The 15,541-nt window shown below is 44.9% G+C and overlaps 3 protein-coding genes across 3 annotated transcripts; 2 read left to right on the top strand and 1 right to left on the bottom strand.

The window, feature by feature from the left end:
- The first annotated feature begins 85 nt into the window (after positions 1-85).
- On the top strand, positions 86-1,977 carry LOC146461788 (nicotinate-nucleotide pyrophosphorylase [carboxylating]-like). Its single transcript, XM_085086614.1, has one exon. The coding sequence runs from the start codon at positions 90-92 to the stop codon at positions 993-995; it is 906 nt and encodes a 301-aa protein (XP_084942740.1). The 5' UTR covers positions 86-89; the 3' UTR covers positions 996-1,977.
- Positions 1,616-6,537, bottom strand: LOC146461787 (uncharacterized). The gene is made up of 4 exons (XM_085086613.1): positions 5,074-6,537; positions 3,934-4,304; positions 2,859-3,277; positions 1,616-2,338 (listed from the first exon to the last, which is right to left on the bottom strand). The coding sequence occupies exons 1-4, from the start codon at positions 6,422-6,424 to the stop codon at positions 1,993-1,995; spliced, it is 2,487 nt and encodes an 828-aa protein (XP_084942739.1). The 5' UTR covers positions 6,425-6,537; the 3' UTR covers positions 1,616-1,992.
- Positions 6,538-11,064: 4,527 nt separating this feature from the next.
- Positions 11,065-14,895, top strand: LOC146461786 (uncharacterized). Its single transcript, XM_085086505.1, has one exon. It carries the CDS (start codon positions 11,065-11,067, stop codon positions 14,893-14,895), a length of 3,831 nt encoding a protein of 1,276 aa, XP_084942631.1.
- Positions 14,896-15,541: the final 646 nt, after the last annotated feature.

The raw sequence follows: 15,541 nt of genomic DNA, 5'->3' as shown, positions 1-15,541 counted from the left end.
TCTGGACTCATGGGAAATACTAGGTAGCCAAGCCTTAGCTTAGTAACCAAGTTTGACTAAGTAACCCGGCTTTTCGCTAAGTGGTCAACATGGCGGACGAACGCGACGGAATGCGCTTTCTTCTTCATCCACTTTCTTTGCGTGAACACGTCCAAAGGTGGCTAGCTGAGGACACACCTAGTTTCGATTACGGTGGTTTCGTTGTAGGGGAGACAGAAGAAACTGCAGTTTTGCTGTGCAAATCCAAGGGTGTCTTGGCCGGGGTACCCTTCTTCGATGCCATATTCAACGAGTTAGGTTGTAAAGTGGAATGGGTGTTCTCCGAAGGGGCGCAAATCGATCCCGCGACCACAGTGGCTAGGGTAACGGGAAAGGTTAACAAGATCCTTCTGGGAGAAAGAGTGGCCTTAAACTGCATTACAAGGGCAAGTGGGATAGCAACGAAAGCTAGGAATTTGACGAAACTCAAAGCTGAGCAAAAATGGCACGGAGAGATAGCGGGCACTCGAAAGACCACTCCCGGATTTCGCTTGGTGGAAAAATACGCGCTTCTTGTTGGTGGTGTTTCGACGCATCGCTATGATTTGTCTTCCATGATCATGCTTAAAGACAATCATATTTGGACAGCAGGGAGCGTAAAGCGCGCTGTACAAGATGCGAGAAAAGTTGGCGGATTCTCGATCAAAATCGAAGTTGAATGTCGCAGCATTGAGGAGGCAAGAGAAGCTGCAACTGCAGGCGCTGATGTGGTGATGTTAGACAACTTCGAACCCGAAGCACTTCACAAAACAGCCGCGGTCTTAAAAAAAGAATTTCCCTATTTGTTTATCGAAGGAAGCGGTGGAGTGAGGATGGATAATGTAACGCACTATTTTGGACCTCATGTCGATGTGATTTCAATGGGTTCACTCACGCAGGGCTACGAGACTGTTAATTTTTCGCTAAAAGTTCTGAAGGAAGGGCATAACCCCCACAATCCAGTTGTCAAAGCCTGACGAATTTGAGCGTCTGATTTTTTCTCAATGTGAACTGGAAAATGGTGTTGCATGTTGCATTCAACCAGGATGAAAACTAGAGATAAAATATACAGTGATGTCCAAATTATCATCCGAAAGCCGTGGAAAGTTTAACATTTAGGAGAGGTGGGCGCTTAATCAGCTTACGAGTGACTCAACTGAGAGAAAAAACAGATGTGATCAAAAGAATGATACTTGGGAGAGATGTTTGCATACAATAGACACTCTTGGGGAGGCCCACAAGTATCGAAATTGCTTTAGCTAAACTGACGGGTTTTAAGCGCTAGAAAACAGGGCCCAGTTGTTCAAAGCCCGATTAAGCTAATCCTGGGTTAACGTGAACTTTGATTCGAGTATATTCACCAATCCATAAGGATTCTTCCAAAAGATTTTTGTCCTTAAGTTTTGTCTAAGACTTTCCTTTACCATTAGCTTAAAATGAGCCTTTAAAATCATCTTTAATGAGCAAGATGAAAACCTCGGTTAACTTTTAATCGTGGACTAGCGTTAATCGGCTTTCGAACAACCCGGCCCTGTAATTTTATTCGTCATAGCACTACAAATATGTCATGAGCACGTAAGGAACTAAAAGGCAACACTGAAGTTAAACAGAATTCGTATTTATTATCAACAATCTTCCAAAATGGACACCAAGAAATACAAACAGACGTTGAATAAAGAAAGAAACACAAGAAAAAACTTGTCTGGCCATGGGTATTGGCGGAATTTCCTTCATGAAACGGCGTTGATTCTTTGATATGTTTTGTAAATTAGCTGTTTTTGAACAATGTCTTACGACAGTTAAGTTTTGACATCCTTGCGTGTACGGAGTAAGGCAAAATACCAACTGTTTTATGAGGAGGGAAATTCTTTTCAAGGTGTATTTATGACAACGTCAACAGGGACTGAAAGTTATACTTTCATTATAAACAGACTAGAAACCATACAAGAAGAAAATTTTTAAGAAACTTTAAAGTTAAGAACCGTCGACTTCGCCCGCCGTCTTCTGGGCATCAGCAGATGCCGGCGTGGTACTTCGTCTTAAATTCCGTGGGGGATTTGTCATCCCAGGGGACTTGCTCTTTCGTGGGATCTGCGGAAGTGTCGGAGGGAGGCCTTCCAATAATCCCTTGTAGATGTGGCCGTCCTGCCCTAGGATGTCTACTGGCTGAAAATCTTTCTGGGGAACTAAGAAATCAAACTCGTCCCTGTTGAGCTGTAAGCCTCGCACAATGGCCTGACTGTGGGGGTAGGTCAGGGTATGGACTCCTCCGCACGCTCTTGCTGTAACTTCTGCCAGCTCTTCTATATTGCGAACTCCGCTGATGGACAAAGAAAGGGATTAGGTTAGACTAAGCACGTCAAAAAGCTTTTGTGTTCAAACATGACTGAATCATCCCAGGAGTAGATAATCTAGAATAGACAAAGTTAAAACGAAAGACAAAAAGAGCTTGTTGTTGTGACTCGCGAGCGGAGGCCTTGACATGGAAAGCCGGTTTTTGTATTGTAATCCCCGATGTCTCGGGGCTCCTTTGATAATCGAAAGTGTGATGTGTTGGGTCCGCGCAAACCGTCAGTATTTACCATTGAGAAACAGAAATATAGTACAAGATGGTTTTCCTCGCATCGAAAGGAGAAAATTACATTGGCCGCCCCTTACGATAAACGGGACCTCACCGCGAACGCAAAATCCTCAAGGTATCGTAGTTCCGCCAGTGTCAGTCCGCGTTCACACGTCTTATCTTTTATTACCTCGATATCCTCAAATGTTGGTGCCTCATGATATGTAAGTGAGAGCAATCTAAGTGGAGGTCAGTATTAACTATACGCGCGGATACCAACCTGAGATGTAAGATCTCCTTCTGTAGCTTGTTCCTCTGCCTTTCCAACAACTCAAACCTTTCCTTACTCATTGCAAGTCCCCCCTGTAGCATGTGCTGGCGAATCTGCTCCAGCTCGAAAGTGGTGTAGGGACGGTTGGACTTTGATCCCGGCATAGAGTGCATTTCGGGTAATGGAGGGAAGTTCCCTTCACGCGCGTATTTGACAGGCCGGTCACATGATATGCAGTTGTGATTGACAAGGAACTGCTTTCGGAATCCTGCTGCGAACTCTTCTGGGGGAGGCTTTTCCACTGGTTTTGGTTTCATGGACTCCATGCGCGCTTCAAGGTAATGTTTTAGTGGTTCCACGTCTTGTTTATCCAGCTTTTTACCGACGTCAGAGGCGATTCCTTCCAGGGCCTGAGTCAGCGCGTTCTCCTGGGAAAGGAAAAGAATTTTTTGAGATAACGCTTTAAAAAAATGTTTATTGTCCGGAGTCATTATTCTTCCACTCAATGCAACACAGAAAAGGTACGCTTGACTCAAATGTTGGATAATTTATTCATTGCTTTGTTGACTGATGAATAGGTCGGTTATTGAATGTCTTGGTGACCGATTGACCAAGCGGCCGCTGGAGTGAATAAGATTGACCAAGGATTCGTTCTTATGAAGGGCTAACGATCGAAACGTCAGCTCTCCGGAATCTGTTTACGGTTGCCAACTACCTTATCGACTAAGTTGATAAAACCAAATATTCGACGGACAAACGAACTGACTGACTGACTGACTGACTTACTGCTGAATAACTAATCTACTAAATGTAGCTGACTCCTGAATGACTAACTGAGTGACTGACTAACTGACTGACTGACTGACTGACTGACTGACTGACTGACTGACTGACTGACTGACTTGCTCAATAACTAACGGTTTAACTAACTGATTGACTTTCAAACGGCACTCTCAACTGAATAACAGACCATGGCGGTGATCGACCAACTGATAGTGACCAAGTTTCTTGAGAAGAAACTTAAATTCTGTCACCTATTTTCACACTGACTTCAATGTGCTACATTTATCTAAAAACAACTCACGTGTCCTTCTAGTCTCTGCAGCAAATCTTTCAAGGATTGGTCCACTAAACTCATGTAGTGTTCAAAATCTTCCCGTCCAATTTTACGATCCACTTCTCTTTTGTCAGCCTTCAGTTCAAACCCAATGCTTAGCAGCTCCTTGTCCGCCTTGAGGTCTCTCAGCTCGTCCACCAAGTTATAGAGGTCGTCCACGTGCTTTTGTTTCTTGTAAAGCTCGTCACTTAAACGCATGTCCATTTGTTTCAGCTTATCTTTCTCTTCTTGCAAGTCAAAGATCATGGTCCGAATCAAGCTAAGTTCGTCTCGGTCGGTGCTGTAAGCGCGACGCCTGGGAGGATGGGTTTCCGCTGGTTCTACAACCTTTTCTTCTTCTATTGTTGGAAAAAGAAAGAAACTAGTTTGTAAATTGCAGTGTAGGTAGGTAGAGACAGGTTCCAAATTTTCATTCTTTACTGAAATGGCTCTTTATTCGGAGACAAAGCGAAAAGAAAAGGCTTTCATTTTTGCCTTCTATACCGGCAGAGTCTTCTGAGTTGGTTTACAATTTCGGAGGTGAATATCAAATATTATCGTACAACGCATTGTAACACTGCCCATGTATGGTCATTGTGCACTCATCCGTCCTCCGTAGTCAACAGTTATCCTGCGATATACGTAATTTCGTGTGTCGGGAAGGTACAATAACAAAATAAGGGTTGTCTCCCGAATTTTTGCAATAAAACCGTGCTTTTTTTAACAATGTGTTGAATAATGAAACAATTATTCTGCTCAATCTTACAGAACATTCAGGTCTAATTTTAGCCAACTCGGCCCACAGCCTCGTCGGTTAAGTATCAGGCGATGTTCCACGTCATTTCGCGGGATAAATGTTAACTATTTGGTGTTTGAATAGCCAATCAGAGCTCGCGAAAAACAGTATCCCCTGGTTTCGCATGTTGACTGCTGACTATTAGTCAAGGGACATGGTGAAAAATATTTTGGTTCGAAAACAACTTTCTAACGAGCTAAGAATGTAGTCTCTATAATAGAACAATGATTCCATGAGTCGCACATAGGTTCATAGCAAGCTTAGAGCCGAGCCTCTCGCTGACGATTTCGTAGAATTTATGTTAAACGTATCGGACATCATGTGTTCCCTACCTTTACTCTTTTCCGCTTCCTCGTTCGCTCGCTGTAAACTTTCTCGCTGCAGCAGTGTGATTGTATTCTTCAGCTGATGTATTTGCATTTCATTGTCTTCAATAAGCGACTTGTGCTGCTCCAATTCTTTGTCCAAACCTGCCAGTTTAGCTCTAACATCATCAAGTCCCGCACTGTAAGCTTCAAATCTCAGCATGGTGTTGCTTGCAGCCTGGTCCGTTCCGAGCAACTGTGCGTCTGTCTCTCTAATTTTCACTTCTATTTCTCGAATACGAGCCGCCAAATCTTGAAGTTGTTTATCATGGGTCTCGTATTTTTGCAGGGCTTCGGAAATCTCTTTGCTTTCTTGACCTTCGCTGCTCACGTTTATTAAATCCTTAGAACTTTGTGCGTTCTTTTTGATTTCCTCCAAGGCATCTTTAAGACTTGCAAGCATGTTCTCCAGCTCATTTACTCTTCTTTCGTTGTCTGCCAGCGCATCCAATTGTTTTGATTCCTCTCTAGTTTGGTTTTCTTTCAAGGTTTTGCAAAAACTTTTCAGTTCTTGTATATCGGAGGTAAATTCGTTTGGAACTTGAAGGTTCTCGCCTGGCAAAAGCTCTTTCATTTCACTTACGTCAGACGCAAGTGCGTCGACCATCTCGGTTAAACCGTCCAAAGAATTCTCACAGGCTTCAAGTTTCCTTTTGATGTTAATTAATTCTACGAAGTCGTGAGCTGGTGTCCTGCTTTCTTTTCTAACTAAAGAAGCTGCGGACCTGACGGGATCTGCGGGTTGTGACTCGAGAGTTTCCACTCGTTCTTGAAGTTCTGAAACCATTTTCTTCAGGTTTCTGAAAGAGTCGGGTCGCCGAATCAACGTAATGGAACTCCGGCAAGCAGGTGGATGATCGTCACCTGAACGTCCGCTAGCTGGCTTGAGAAATTTTACGGATTGTTGCGATTCTTGCGGTCCCTCTAAAGTCGGTAGTCGCTCTGAAGCCGGTGATTTGGTCTCTTCCACCATTAGTACGGGCGTGTTGCTTTTTGATTCTTCCTTGTCGTCCTGTTCATCGATGACTTGTTCTTCCGGTTCTGTTTCTAGAGCAGTCAGTGTTCTCTCAGCTCTCTCTGGGGTTCTGTCACTTCTCGGCTCCGGACTTTGAATTTCTACATAGCCGTCTTTTATAAAGTCGTACGCAGATTTGAGCTCATTACGACGACTGTCGACATCGATAGCCATACTTTCAATGTTCAGGTGCCTCAGAATTTCTTGCAGAAGTACACGCAAAATGTTAAAATTCACCGTACCTATGTCTGGTGTAGTGAGCGCAATGTCTAGAAGTTGCTCCAACTCGACAAGCGTAGGCATATTGTTGTTAATTCAACATTAAGTCAAATAGAAAATAAAACAAAACATTTTCGGTCGTATGTCCTGGAAAGTATTTTAGTTCGCTGCGTGTAGTCGAATTGATTACGTCACAAAGTCCTCTCTTACGCACGCGCGGCAAAACTCTAATTGAACTTCAAGTTCTGGTTTAGTGAAGTTCTGATTCGAAAACTTATATACGAACAGTTCTCATTATTCATGTAATTTTTAAACGTCCGTTTACACATGCAGTTTTTGTTGCACTTTTTTAATCTAACTTTTTTCGCGCCCAATTTGCAGTTTAAATCACGTGTTTAAAATAGCGGCGATTTATCTCACACATCTCAAGCAGTTTAAGGCTTGGGTTGAAGAGTGTTCAGAAAAAATAAATGATCGCAATTTCTTAGATTTGACTGCCTAGAACAGGATGAAATTTTCTCTCATTATAAAACTTAATGCGTTCCTTTGCCTTAACGCGTAAGCTCGATCACGGGACTTATCATTGTTCCCAAACGCAATTTTGTATGCGAAACAGATGCTGTTCAGTTAAGCCATCTTCATGCGGGAGTTTATATCTCCAACGAAGTCCTTTTCTGATAAATGTGCCGGATCATCGACATAACACCTTCATGATTCCGTTGATGGCCAGTTGGAATAATTTCCATGGGTTCAGTGCCAACAAAGTCAGTTTACCAGGTTGTTAAGTAACCTGTAACCTCCGGCTCAATTTCATTTCATTTGGTAAACCATTCCCGAGCAAATACGAAAGAGTCTGATCGCAGGTTAGTTGTTGAGTTGTAGTCTTTCAGGTATTTTACCGTTGAGTCTGTTATATTAAAGGAGTTTTCCTTCACTCAGGTAAATACGACCACCACTTGGAATGATGATAATATCATTTCGATTGGCATTACACCCAGCTTAACTTCAAAAATCATGGCATTTATTTTGTCATGGGTATCCGAGATTCGTTTGGTACAGTGGAACCTCGCTTCAAAAACCGATACTTACATTCTCCCTCAACGGGCCGCTCCCTCAGTGAACTAAATCTTTCGCAAGGCCCTAAGGTCTGTAAGGTCAACAAGTTTTTACGCTGTTTTCGCTCGCACCCTTGGAAGGCGAGGTGGTCTTTTGTGTTATTTCTTGTCAACTGATTCCAGATATTAGAAAGCAGCCATACCAAGGGCAACTCGAAAAAAGACTTCAGAAGTCCTGAAACATGTCAGATATTCGTTAAAGTCAAACAACATAAGTAACCCCCTTCTTTTAGTGACCAGATGTCGCAGTGTACAAAGGAACCGGCTCCGCCCCCCCCCCCCCCCCCATCCCCGTGGGGGAGAGGTTACCCCTTGGAATTGTTTGTGGGAGTTCAGTTTGCCGCTCGGTTCTCCAAACCCTGATCCTACTTCAGCCCAAAATATGCAATTTTTCGGTACACTTTTTCAGACCTGGTCTCTAAAATTCACACCAATTTTCAGACCTAGTTTCTAGAATCCATACCCGTCTTCAGACTTTCATACCAAAATGGTTAAAATCTATACCCTATTTCAGACCAAAATGGCTAAAAACAAACCTATACCCTTTAGTGCCGCACACACCTGTAAAAGTTATATGGGGGAGTGCCCTCTCCCTCCCCTCCCCTCCCCCACACCCGGAGAGACGGCTACTTTCTTACTGTCTCTACCTGCAGGTGATTTCTGATTGTTTGTTTACTCTGTTATTAACGGGCAGAAACAAAACATGATTCAGTTTGACGCCTTTTAAGGGATGAAAAGAAAGAGTTTGAAATACAAGCTATCACGAGGAGTGTATTTAAACACAATCGTACTCTACTACAATTATCACAAAGCACTCCTCTCATTTAAAATCTTACTGAATAAACAAAGCTTCATAGACGCTTCATTAGTTCTTATGTCCGTAAGGCAAATACAGTTTTCTCTATCATTTCTTGGGAACTCCTATGAAGTGACCACCCTCTCTTAATAAAGCGGCCACTTGCTCGTTCCCTGAGGCTGACCGCCTCATACTGGTTGGACTCTGTATATGGAAAAATAACTGCCTTTTGTTTTAGGAGAAATATAGATATCGCCTTTTCTGGAAGAAAAAGCTCAGCTGCGATTTTCCGAAAGGCCTCGTAATTTCGGAAACTGAAAGCGCGCTTTCCAATTTTTTTTTCGTCATTTTCTAAACTTTTAGCTGGAGAGTCATAGCGGGTCACCCTGATCAAAGACACTAAAAGCCCTTTTAAAGATAGTAATACGATGTAGTTAAATCTGGCAAAATATGTTTAACCTGTTTTATTCTCAGAATCAAACGATGAATCATGTGAGACTAAGTTTGAACCTCAGTTTATGAAAGGCTCCAATTAGACGAAAGCTGTCGAGCAGTAATTTCCTGTGAGGCTACATATAGAGATAAGCAAACTCTTAGTTATTTGATATTGAACAGTGATTTTACATAACTCGTAATATGTCGATAATTAGACAAATAGCCATTACAAGACACTAATTCCATTGTGTTTTTTAGTTTGTTTGTCTACTTTCGTTTCACGCGTTTTGCAAACCACCTTAAAAAGAAATTTATCTTGTGTAAAACGCAATGCCCGGCGGGTGAATATGACACGTGCCGGAAAGTCTGACAAGAACCACAAGCAATTCGGTAATAGGACTATAGCAGAAAATCATGACAAGAAGATGCGTTGTGTAGCTTACCTGAAGTGTATACGAGACACGTTGGAAAAGCCCTCTTGACAAACTGACACAGGCATACAATTACTGAATTGCTAGCGTGAAAAAAAATATGAAGCTGAAGGATGAAATAAGTGAAAAGAAAATGTGATGTGTAGCCGAAATTTTGATATTCCTGCCTAATATTATCTCATTTATTAAAAGCGGGATATCTGGGGTTTTTATTGGCCTAGCAGCCATGCATGGTTATCGGCTATTATACCGTGCTCGAAAAAAATAACGTCCATTGAAGTGTCCTGTGGTCGTTCTTGCAAAACGAATTCAGCAAGATCTGGTAACATTACTTGAGTTATTTTTAATACAGCAATTATTCCACTCGCTTTGTTGGATAAGGGGTGATTATGAAGAACTTTACGCTACGCGCCTCGTTGGTTATTTAATTACTTCATATCCAACGCACGCTCGAGGAATAACGGTTGGAATAACTCGTGGAATAATAATAATAATAATAATAATAATAATAATAATAATAATAATAATAATAATAATAATAATAATTGTTTTGGACAATTCGTTCGTTTTTGCTGACATTGACATTTCTGTCTCTTTATTGTTGTATTTTTACATGTTAGCCGCGCGCGCTCTAAGCCTTGCACCGCGCGAGGACTGGACATTAATTAATTTAAGTCGCGCGTTCCGCACGCAAGATGGCGTGTGGAGTGGCGTAGACAGGTTTTGAGTTTTTTTTGCTTTTCGCCTCAAAGTCAGTGTTTTAATTCTTGTCGCTGGAAAAACAGTGTTTTGTACTTACAGTCTTGTCGGAAGCGATGGCCATTAAAAGCCAAGAAATCGTCAAAAACAGTTTGGTCCTTCGAGCCGGATTTTAGCCAGTTGCCGCCGCATTTTAGCCGAATTGACGCCGGACATTAGCCGAGTTGCAGCCAGATATCAGCCGAATTACAGACGGATAGTTAGCCGAGTTGCCGCCGGATTTTACCCACACTACAGCCGAATAACGGAGTCAGATTCAACGTCTAAAAGATGCCAGAGGTGAGCGAAGTTGAAAAATGCCGATCAAAGAGGTCTGTTGTCGAGTCAACTGCGACGAAAAGTGCAAATCGTATCAAGGAGTTGATCGCTGAGAAGGGCAGCGTTTCAAAGGTATGTCAATTTGCTAAAAGTATCGAAGAAGCGAGAGATAAGGCCCGCGATCTGACAGGAAGACTAGAAGAAATTGCCCCGGAGTCCATTGAAACTGATGGTATGTGGCTGGAAGATTTAGAATATAATGTTAATGAAGTTCTGGGCGAAGTGTCAGATTACCTCGCTGAAACAAGGAAAACTGAGACCCAGACTCTCGAAGCACATTCCAGCAATGTAAATAAAGCCGAAAGTTCTCCAGTCCTGTCAGGGGAGTTCCAGTTTAATAAGGGAAGTGGACTCAAAGGTGTTAAAGTCCCGACCTTCGAGGGGGACCCTGATAAGTGGCCATATTTCTGGGGTATTTTAGCTCGCTCGTTCATCAAAACAGAGCTCTATCTGGTCCGATCAAGCTGGCTCACTTGAACAACTCCCTCAGCGATAAGGTCCGAAGTGTAATTGCCTGTTTGACTGGGGAGCAAGGGGACTATGAGAAAGCCGTTAAATTGTTAACTGAGAGGTATGGGGACCCCCGTGAAGTCGTAGATGCACACCTGCGTCGCATAACCAATTGGCCAGACATTAAGGAAAAGGATCGTGAAGGATTTGAACGCTTTGCCGACGCATTACAAGCAGCTGTGTTTGCCTTAGACCGCCCCTAAGGAGGGGCTGAAACCGCAAGAACCGCAGATCGTAGAGTTGCCGACAGAGAATAAAGGAGTCCGTTGCGGTAAAGCACAGGGAAACGTGACCGGTACCAGTAAAGTCGCATTGAAAACTGTGACCGTCCCTTTCGTAAGTGACTCGGGGCAGATTATTATGGGCCTAGTACTCCTGGATACAGGCAGTGAAACAACACTGATAAGAACCGGGTTTGCCGCACAGCTGGGCATTCAAGGTCCCAAGCAGAACCTTACTGTGGTTGCCGTTGGAGGAGTAACTACAACCGTCAAGTCGCAGCGAGTGCGCCTGCCCTTTGCGTCATCTGTGACAAAGGCAAATGTGGATGCCTGGACCATGAAGAACATATGTGCGCCTGTAGACGCTATTAACTGGCCGGAAGTAAAGCAACACTATGTGCATTTGCGTGATGTCCCATTTGAGTCGTTTGCTGACGGGACAGTGGATGTGTTACTAGGCCTAGATGCTGCAGCCTTAATGGCACCGATAGAAGTCAGACGAGGGGAGCATTCGGAGCCATATGCCGAGTTAACGCCACTAGGTTGGGTGATCGCCGGTCCAGTCTCAACAACCGCCAGTGGCCTGGGAAAGCGTATCCTGCGCGTGCAAGTGATTGAGCCTGAGGATGATGTCAACTATCAACTGCGAAAGTTCTGGGACATAGACGTCTTTGGTGTTCGAGTGGAGACAGCTCCGCCTTACACACGCACGGAACAGCGAGTGATGGACATGCTAAACAAGACATGCCGCCGAGTGGGGTCTGGGTACGAATTAGGACTCCTGTGGAAAGCCAATAGACTGCCGTTGCCCGACAACTACGATACTGCGCTAAAAAGGTTAGAATCTGTTGAGCGTCGTTTACAGCGAGAGCCAAAGTTAGCGGAAGGCTACCGAAAAGCAATTGACGCATACATAGGAAAGGGTTTCGCGCGCAGATTGTCTGAGCAGGAACGTCGGATGGACGGCGAACGCTGGTTTCTACCCCATCACCCAGTGATCTCGCCTCACAAGCCATTACCACGAGTTGTGTTCGACTCCGCCTCGAAGCATGAAGTAATCTGCCTCAATGACTGCCTTGAGACGGGACCTAGCCTGCACAACGACTTGCCGGGTATCCTGCTTAGATTCCGTGAGAAATATGTCGCACTCTCCGGAGACGTTTCTGACATGTTCTGCCACGTGCGCTTGAGACAAGAGGACTGCAAGTATCACCGATATCTATGGCGTGACATGGACACGAAAAGACCCCCTGACGTCTACGAGATGAACTGCCTAGTGTTCGGAGACAAGTCATCACCTTGTGAAGCAAACTTCGCTGTGAGACGTACCACAGAAGACAACCAGGAAGAATGGCCTACCGCAGCCGCCGTGGTTAGGCGTGACATTTTTGTAGACGGCTTGTACACATCTTGTGGGAGCGAAACAGAAGCAGTGACCTTACGCGAGGACGTCACAGCTCTCATGGCCAAGGGAGGGTTTCCTATGCGCAAGTGGATCTCTTCTTCACCAGACGTTTTAGCTACAGTACCGGAAGCAGAACGAGCCGTTCCTAATAACTGCCTAGAGTCGGGAGAGCTACCGTCTGGCAGAGCTCTAGGTATCAGGTGGGATCCGAAGTCAGACAGCCTGGGGCTCGCACTACCTCACATTGATCGTCCACCAGCACAAAATACGAAGCGTGGTATTCTCAAGAAATTGGCTGGATTGTACGACCCCTTGGGATGGGCAAGATCGTTCGTCATTCGCGCGAAAGTCATGCTGCAACGCACATGGTCTCGTGGTTTAGGTTGGGACGACCCGCTGCCAGCGGATATGACTGCTGAATGGGCCAAGTGGGAGGAGGAGATAACAGCCCTGAAGTCCTTTACTGTCCCGCGTTACATCTACCGTCAGCCAGGGAAAATATGGGAAAAGCAGTTAGTTCTCTTCTGCGATGCCTCGGAAGTCGCATGTGCCGCGGCCGCCTACATGCGCGCCACATCGACTGATGGAGAGACTGTGTGTCATCTGCTTATGGCAAAGACTCGTCTCATGCCTCTGAAGACGATTTCTATCCCGCGAGGAGAGTTGATGGGTTGTCAGTTAGCTGTGCGCCTTGCAAAGACCGTTTGTGAGCAGCTGGATTTGAGCATGCGCGTTGTCAAGTATATGTCAGACTCTACCACAGCACTCTGGTGGATTTATGGAGAGCCCAGAAACTTCAGTCCGTTTGTTGCCAACCGAGTAGCCGAGGTACTGACTGAGAGTAATCCTACACAGTGGTATCATGTGCGCACAAAACTGAATGTTGCAGACCTTGCAACAAGAGGAACTTCTGCAAGCGACATTCAGGCAGAATCAACATGGATCCAAGGTCCAGAATTCTTAAAGTCTGACGAATCAGAATGGCCGATTGATGACGTGCCGATGTCTGCACCGCCGCTAGCCGAAGCTGAACTGAAGAGGAAAGTGCTTAGGGTTGAGCAGGTGTCAGTCCCACCACTTGTTGATCTTACCGCCTACTCTACTTGGATAAAGCTTCTCCGCGTGACAGCATGGATCTTACGCTTCCGTTATAACCTGCGAAACAAAGAGCAACGTGAGTCAGGAGCCTTAACTGTTGAAGAACTGAAAGGAGCCGAGTTGTACTGGATCAAGTGGGCGCAGAGAAACCGCTTCCCAGCTGAAATAGAATCGTTGTCCAAAGGACGCCCTGTTCCCCGCACTAGTCGGGTCGTAAGTCTTGATCCACAGTTGGTAGACGGAATCCTCCGTGTTGGTGGAAGAATTGACCAGGCGGAACTACCCTGGGAAGCCAAGCACCCGATCATCCTAGATCATGGACACGATGTTACACGCATGATTGTCATCCACTATCATCAAAAGCTCATCCATGCGGGAGTAGAACATGTGTTCAATCATTTACGAGAGAAGTTTTGGATCTTACATGGACGTGCGGAGGTGAAGAATTGTACCGTGAAATGCCCGCTCTGTCATCGGCGTCGCGTGCGACCGCTGACCCAGAAGATGAGTAACTTGCCTGAAATACGACTCGGTGGAGTAAGCACACCATTTCAGCATGTGGGATTAGACTATGCCGGTCCATTCAAAGTTCGCGTTGGTCGCAACAGAGAAGAGAAACGATATGTTTGTCTCTTTACGTGCCTGCACATGCGTGCCGTTCATCTTGAAGTCACTCACAGCCTTAACACGGACTCGTGCATCATGGCACTCCGACGTTTCAAAGCCCGCCGAGGAAACCCAGTACGTATCCTGAGTGATAATGGCACGAATTTTGTGGGTGCTGAACGTGAGCTACGTGAGGCCCTAGCCGAGTTTGACCAAGAGCAGATCCAGGATGAACTCAGTGCCCGCGGAGTCCAATGGAGTTTCAACCCACCTGCCGCGCCATGGTTTGGAGGAGCGTGGGAGTCTCTGATCAAGTCCACCAAGCGAGCGATGAAAGTGATGCTAGGGAACGTGCTTACGGTAGATGAAACCTTTCTCACCGTAGTCGCTGAAGTTGAATCTCTCCTCAATTCCCGTCCGCTTGTGTATGGTGGTAGCAGTATGTCGCCGTCTGATGTCAGTGCTCTAACGCCAAACCACTTTCTGCACGGTCGCGCAAGCGTGAATACTTCACCGGGTGAGTTTGTCCAGCGGGACATGTCGTTACGTCGGAGATGGAGGCACAGTCAATTCCTGGCGGATCAATTTTGGCGTCGTTGGAGACGAGAATATGTGCCTCACCTCATTGAGCGCAGTAAGTGGCCTAACATACAACGGAACCTTCGCCGGGGAGATCTCGTTCTTGTCGTCGATGACAATGTACCCAGAGGGCATTGGCGCTTGGGGCGAGTAATGGCACCCATCGCCAGTGCAGATGGCCTTATCAGATCAGCAGAAGTCCTCACGAAGTCAGGAACGTGTGTCCGTCCTGTTGGAAAGCTGGCCCTACTAGAAGCGCACCATGAGGAGGACAAAGAGTGACGTTACCCCCCGGTTCACGTCACGGGCGGGGGTGTTTTGGACAATTCGTTCGTTTTTGCTGACATTGACACTTCTGTCTCTTTATTGTTGTATTTTTACATGTTAGCCGCGCGCGCTCTAAGCCTTGCACCGCGCGAGGACTGGACATTAATTAATTTAAGTCGCGCGTTCCGCACGCAAGATGGCGTGTGGAGTGGCGTAGACAGGTTTTGAGTTTTTTTTGCTTTTCGCCTCAAAGTCAGTGTTTTCTTGTCGCTGGAAAAACAGTGTTTTGTACTTACAGTCTTGTCGGAAGCGATGGCCATTAAAAGCCAAGAAATCGTCAAAAACAATAATAATAATAATGATAATAATAATAATAATAGCTCGTGGAATAACGAAATAACACACGCGGTAAATTCGTCATCAGTACAGAGAAATATTGACAAAATACATCCCAAATGTATCTTATATAAAAATTTACTCTAAGATTACAAACTAACAAGAGAAAACTGTTTTACATGGATGCCTTGTTTGTAGGGAAATACGAAGTGGAATAAGAGAAAAAAGCCACGAGAAATAGCCAGGGGAAATGTGCAGCTGAAGCGTGAAAATCCCCTTGAGGAAATATCAAATATTTTTGTTCCTTTCAAAATAACCAATGGTT

This window comes from Pavona decussata, unplaced genomic scaffold, assembly GCF_977016875.1.
Source record: "Pavona decussata unplaced genomic scaffold, jaPavDecu1.1 SCAFFOLD_195, whole genome shotgun sequence".
Lineage (NCBI taxonomy): Eukaryota > Metazoa > Cnidaria > Anthozoa > Scleractinia > Agariciidae > Pavona > Pavona decussata.
The sequence above is the reverse complement of the archived record's forward strand: the minus strand, read 5'-3'. Positions and strand labels throughout refer to the sequence as shown.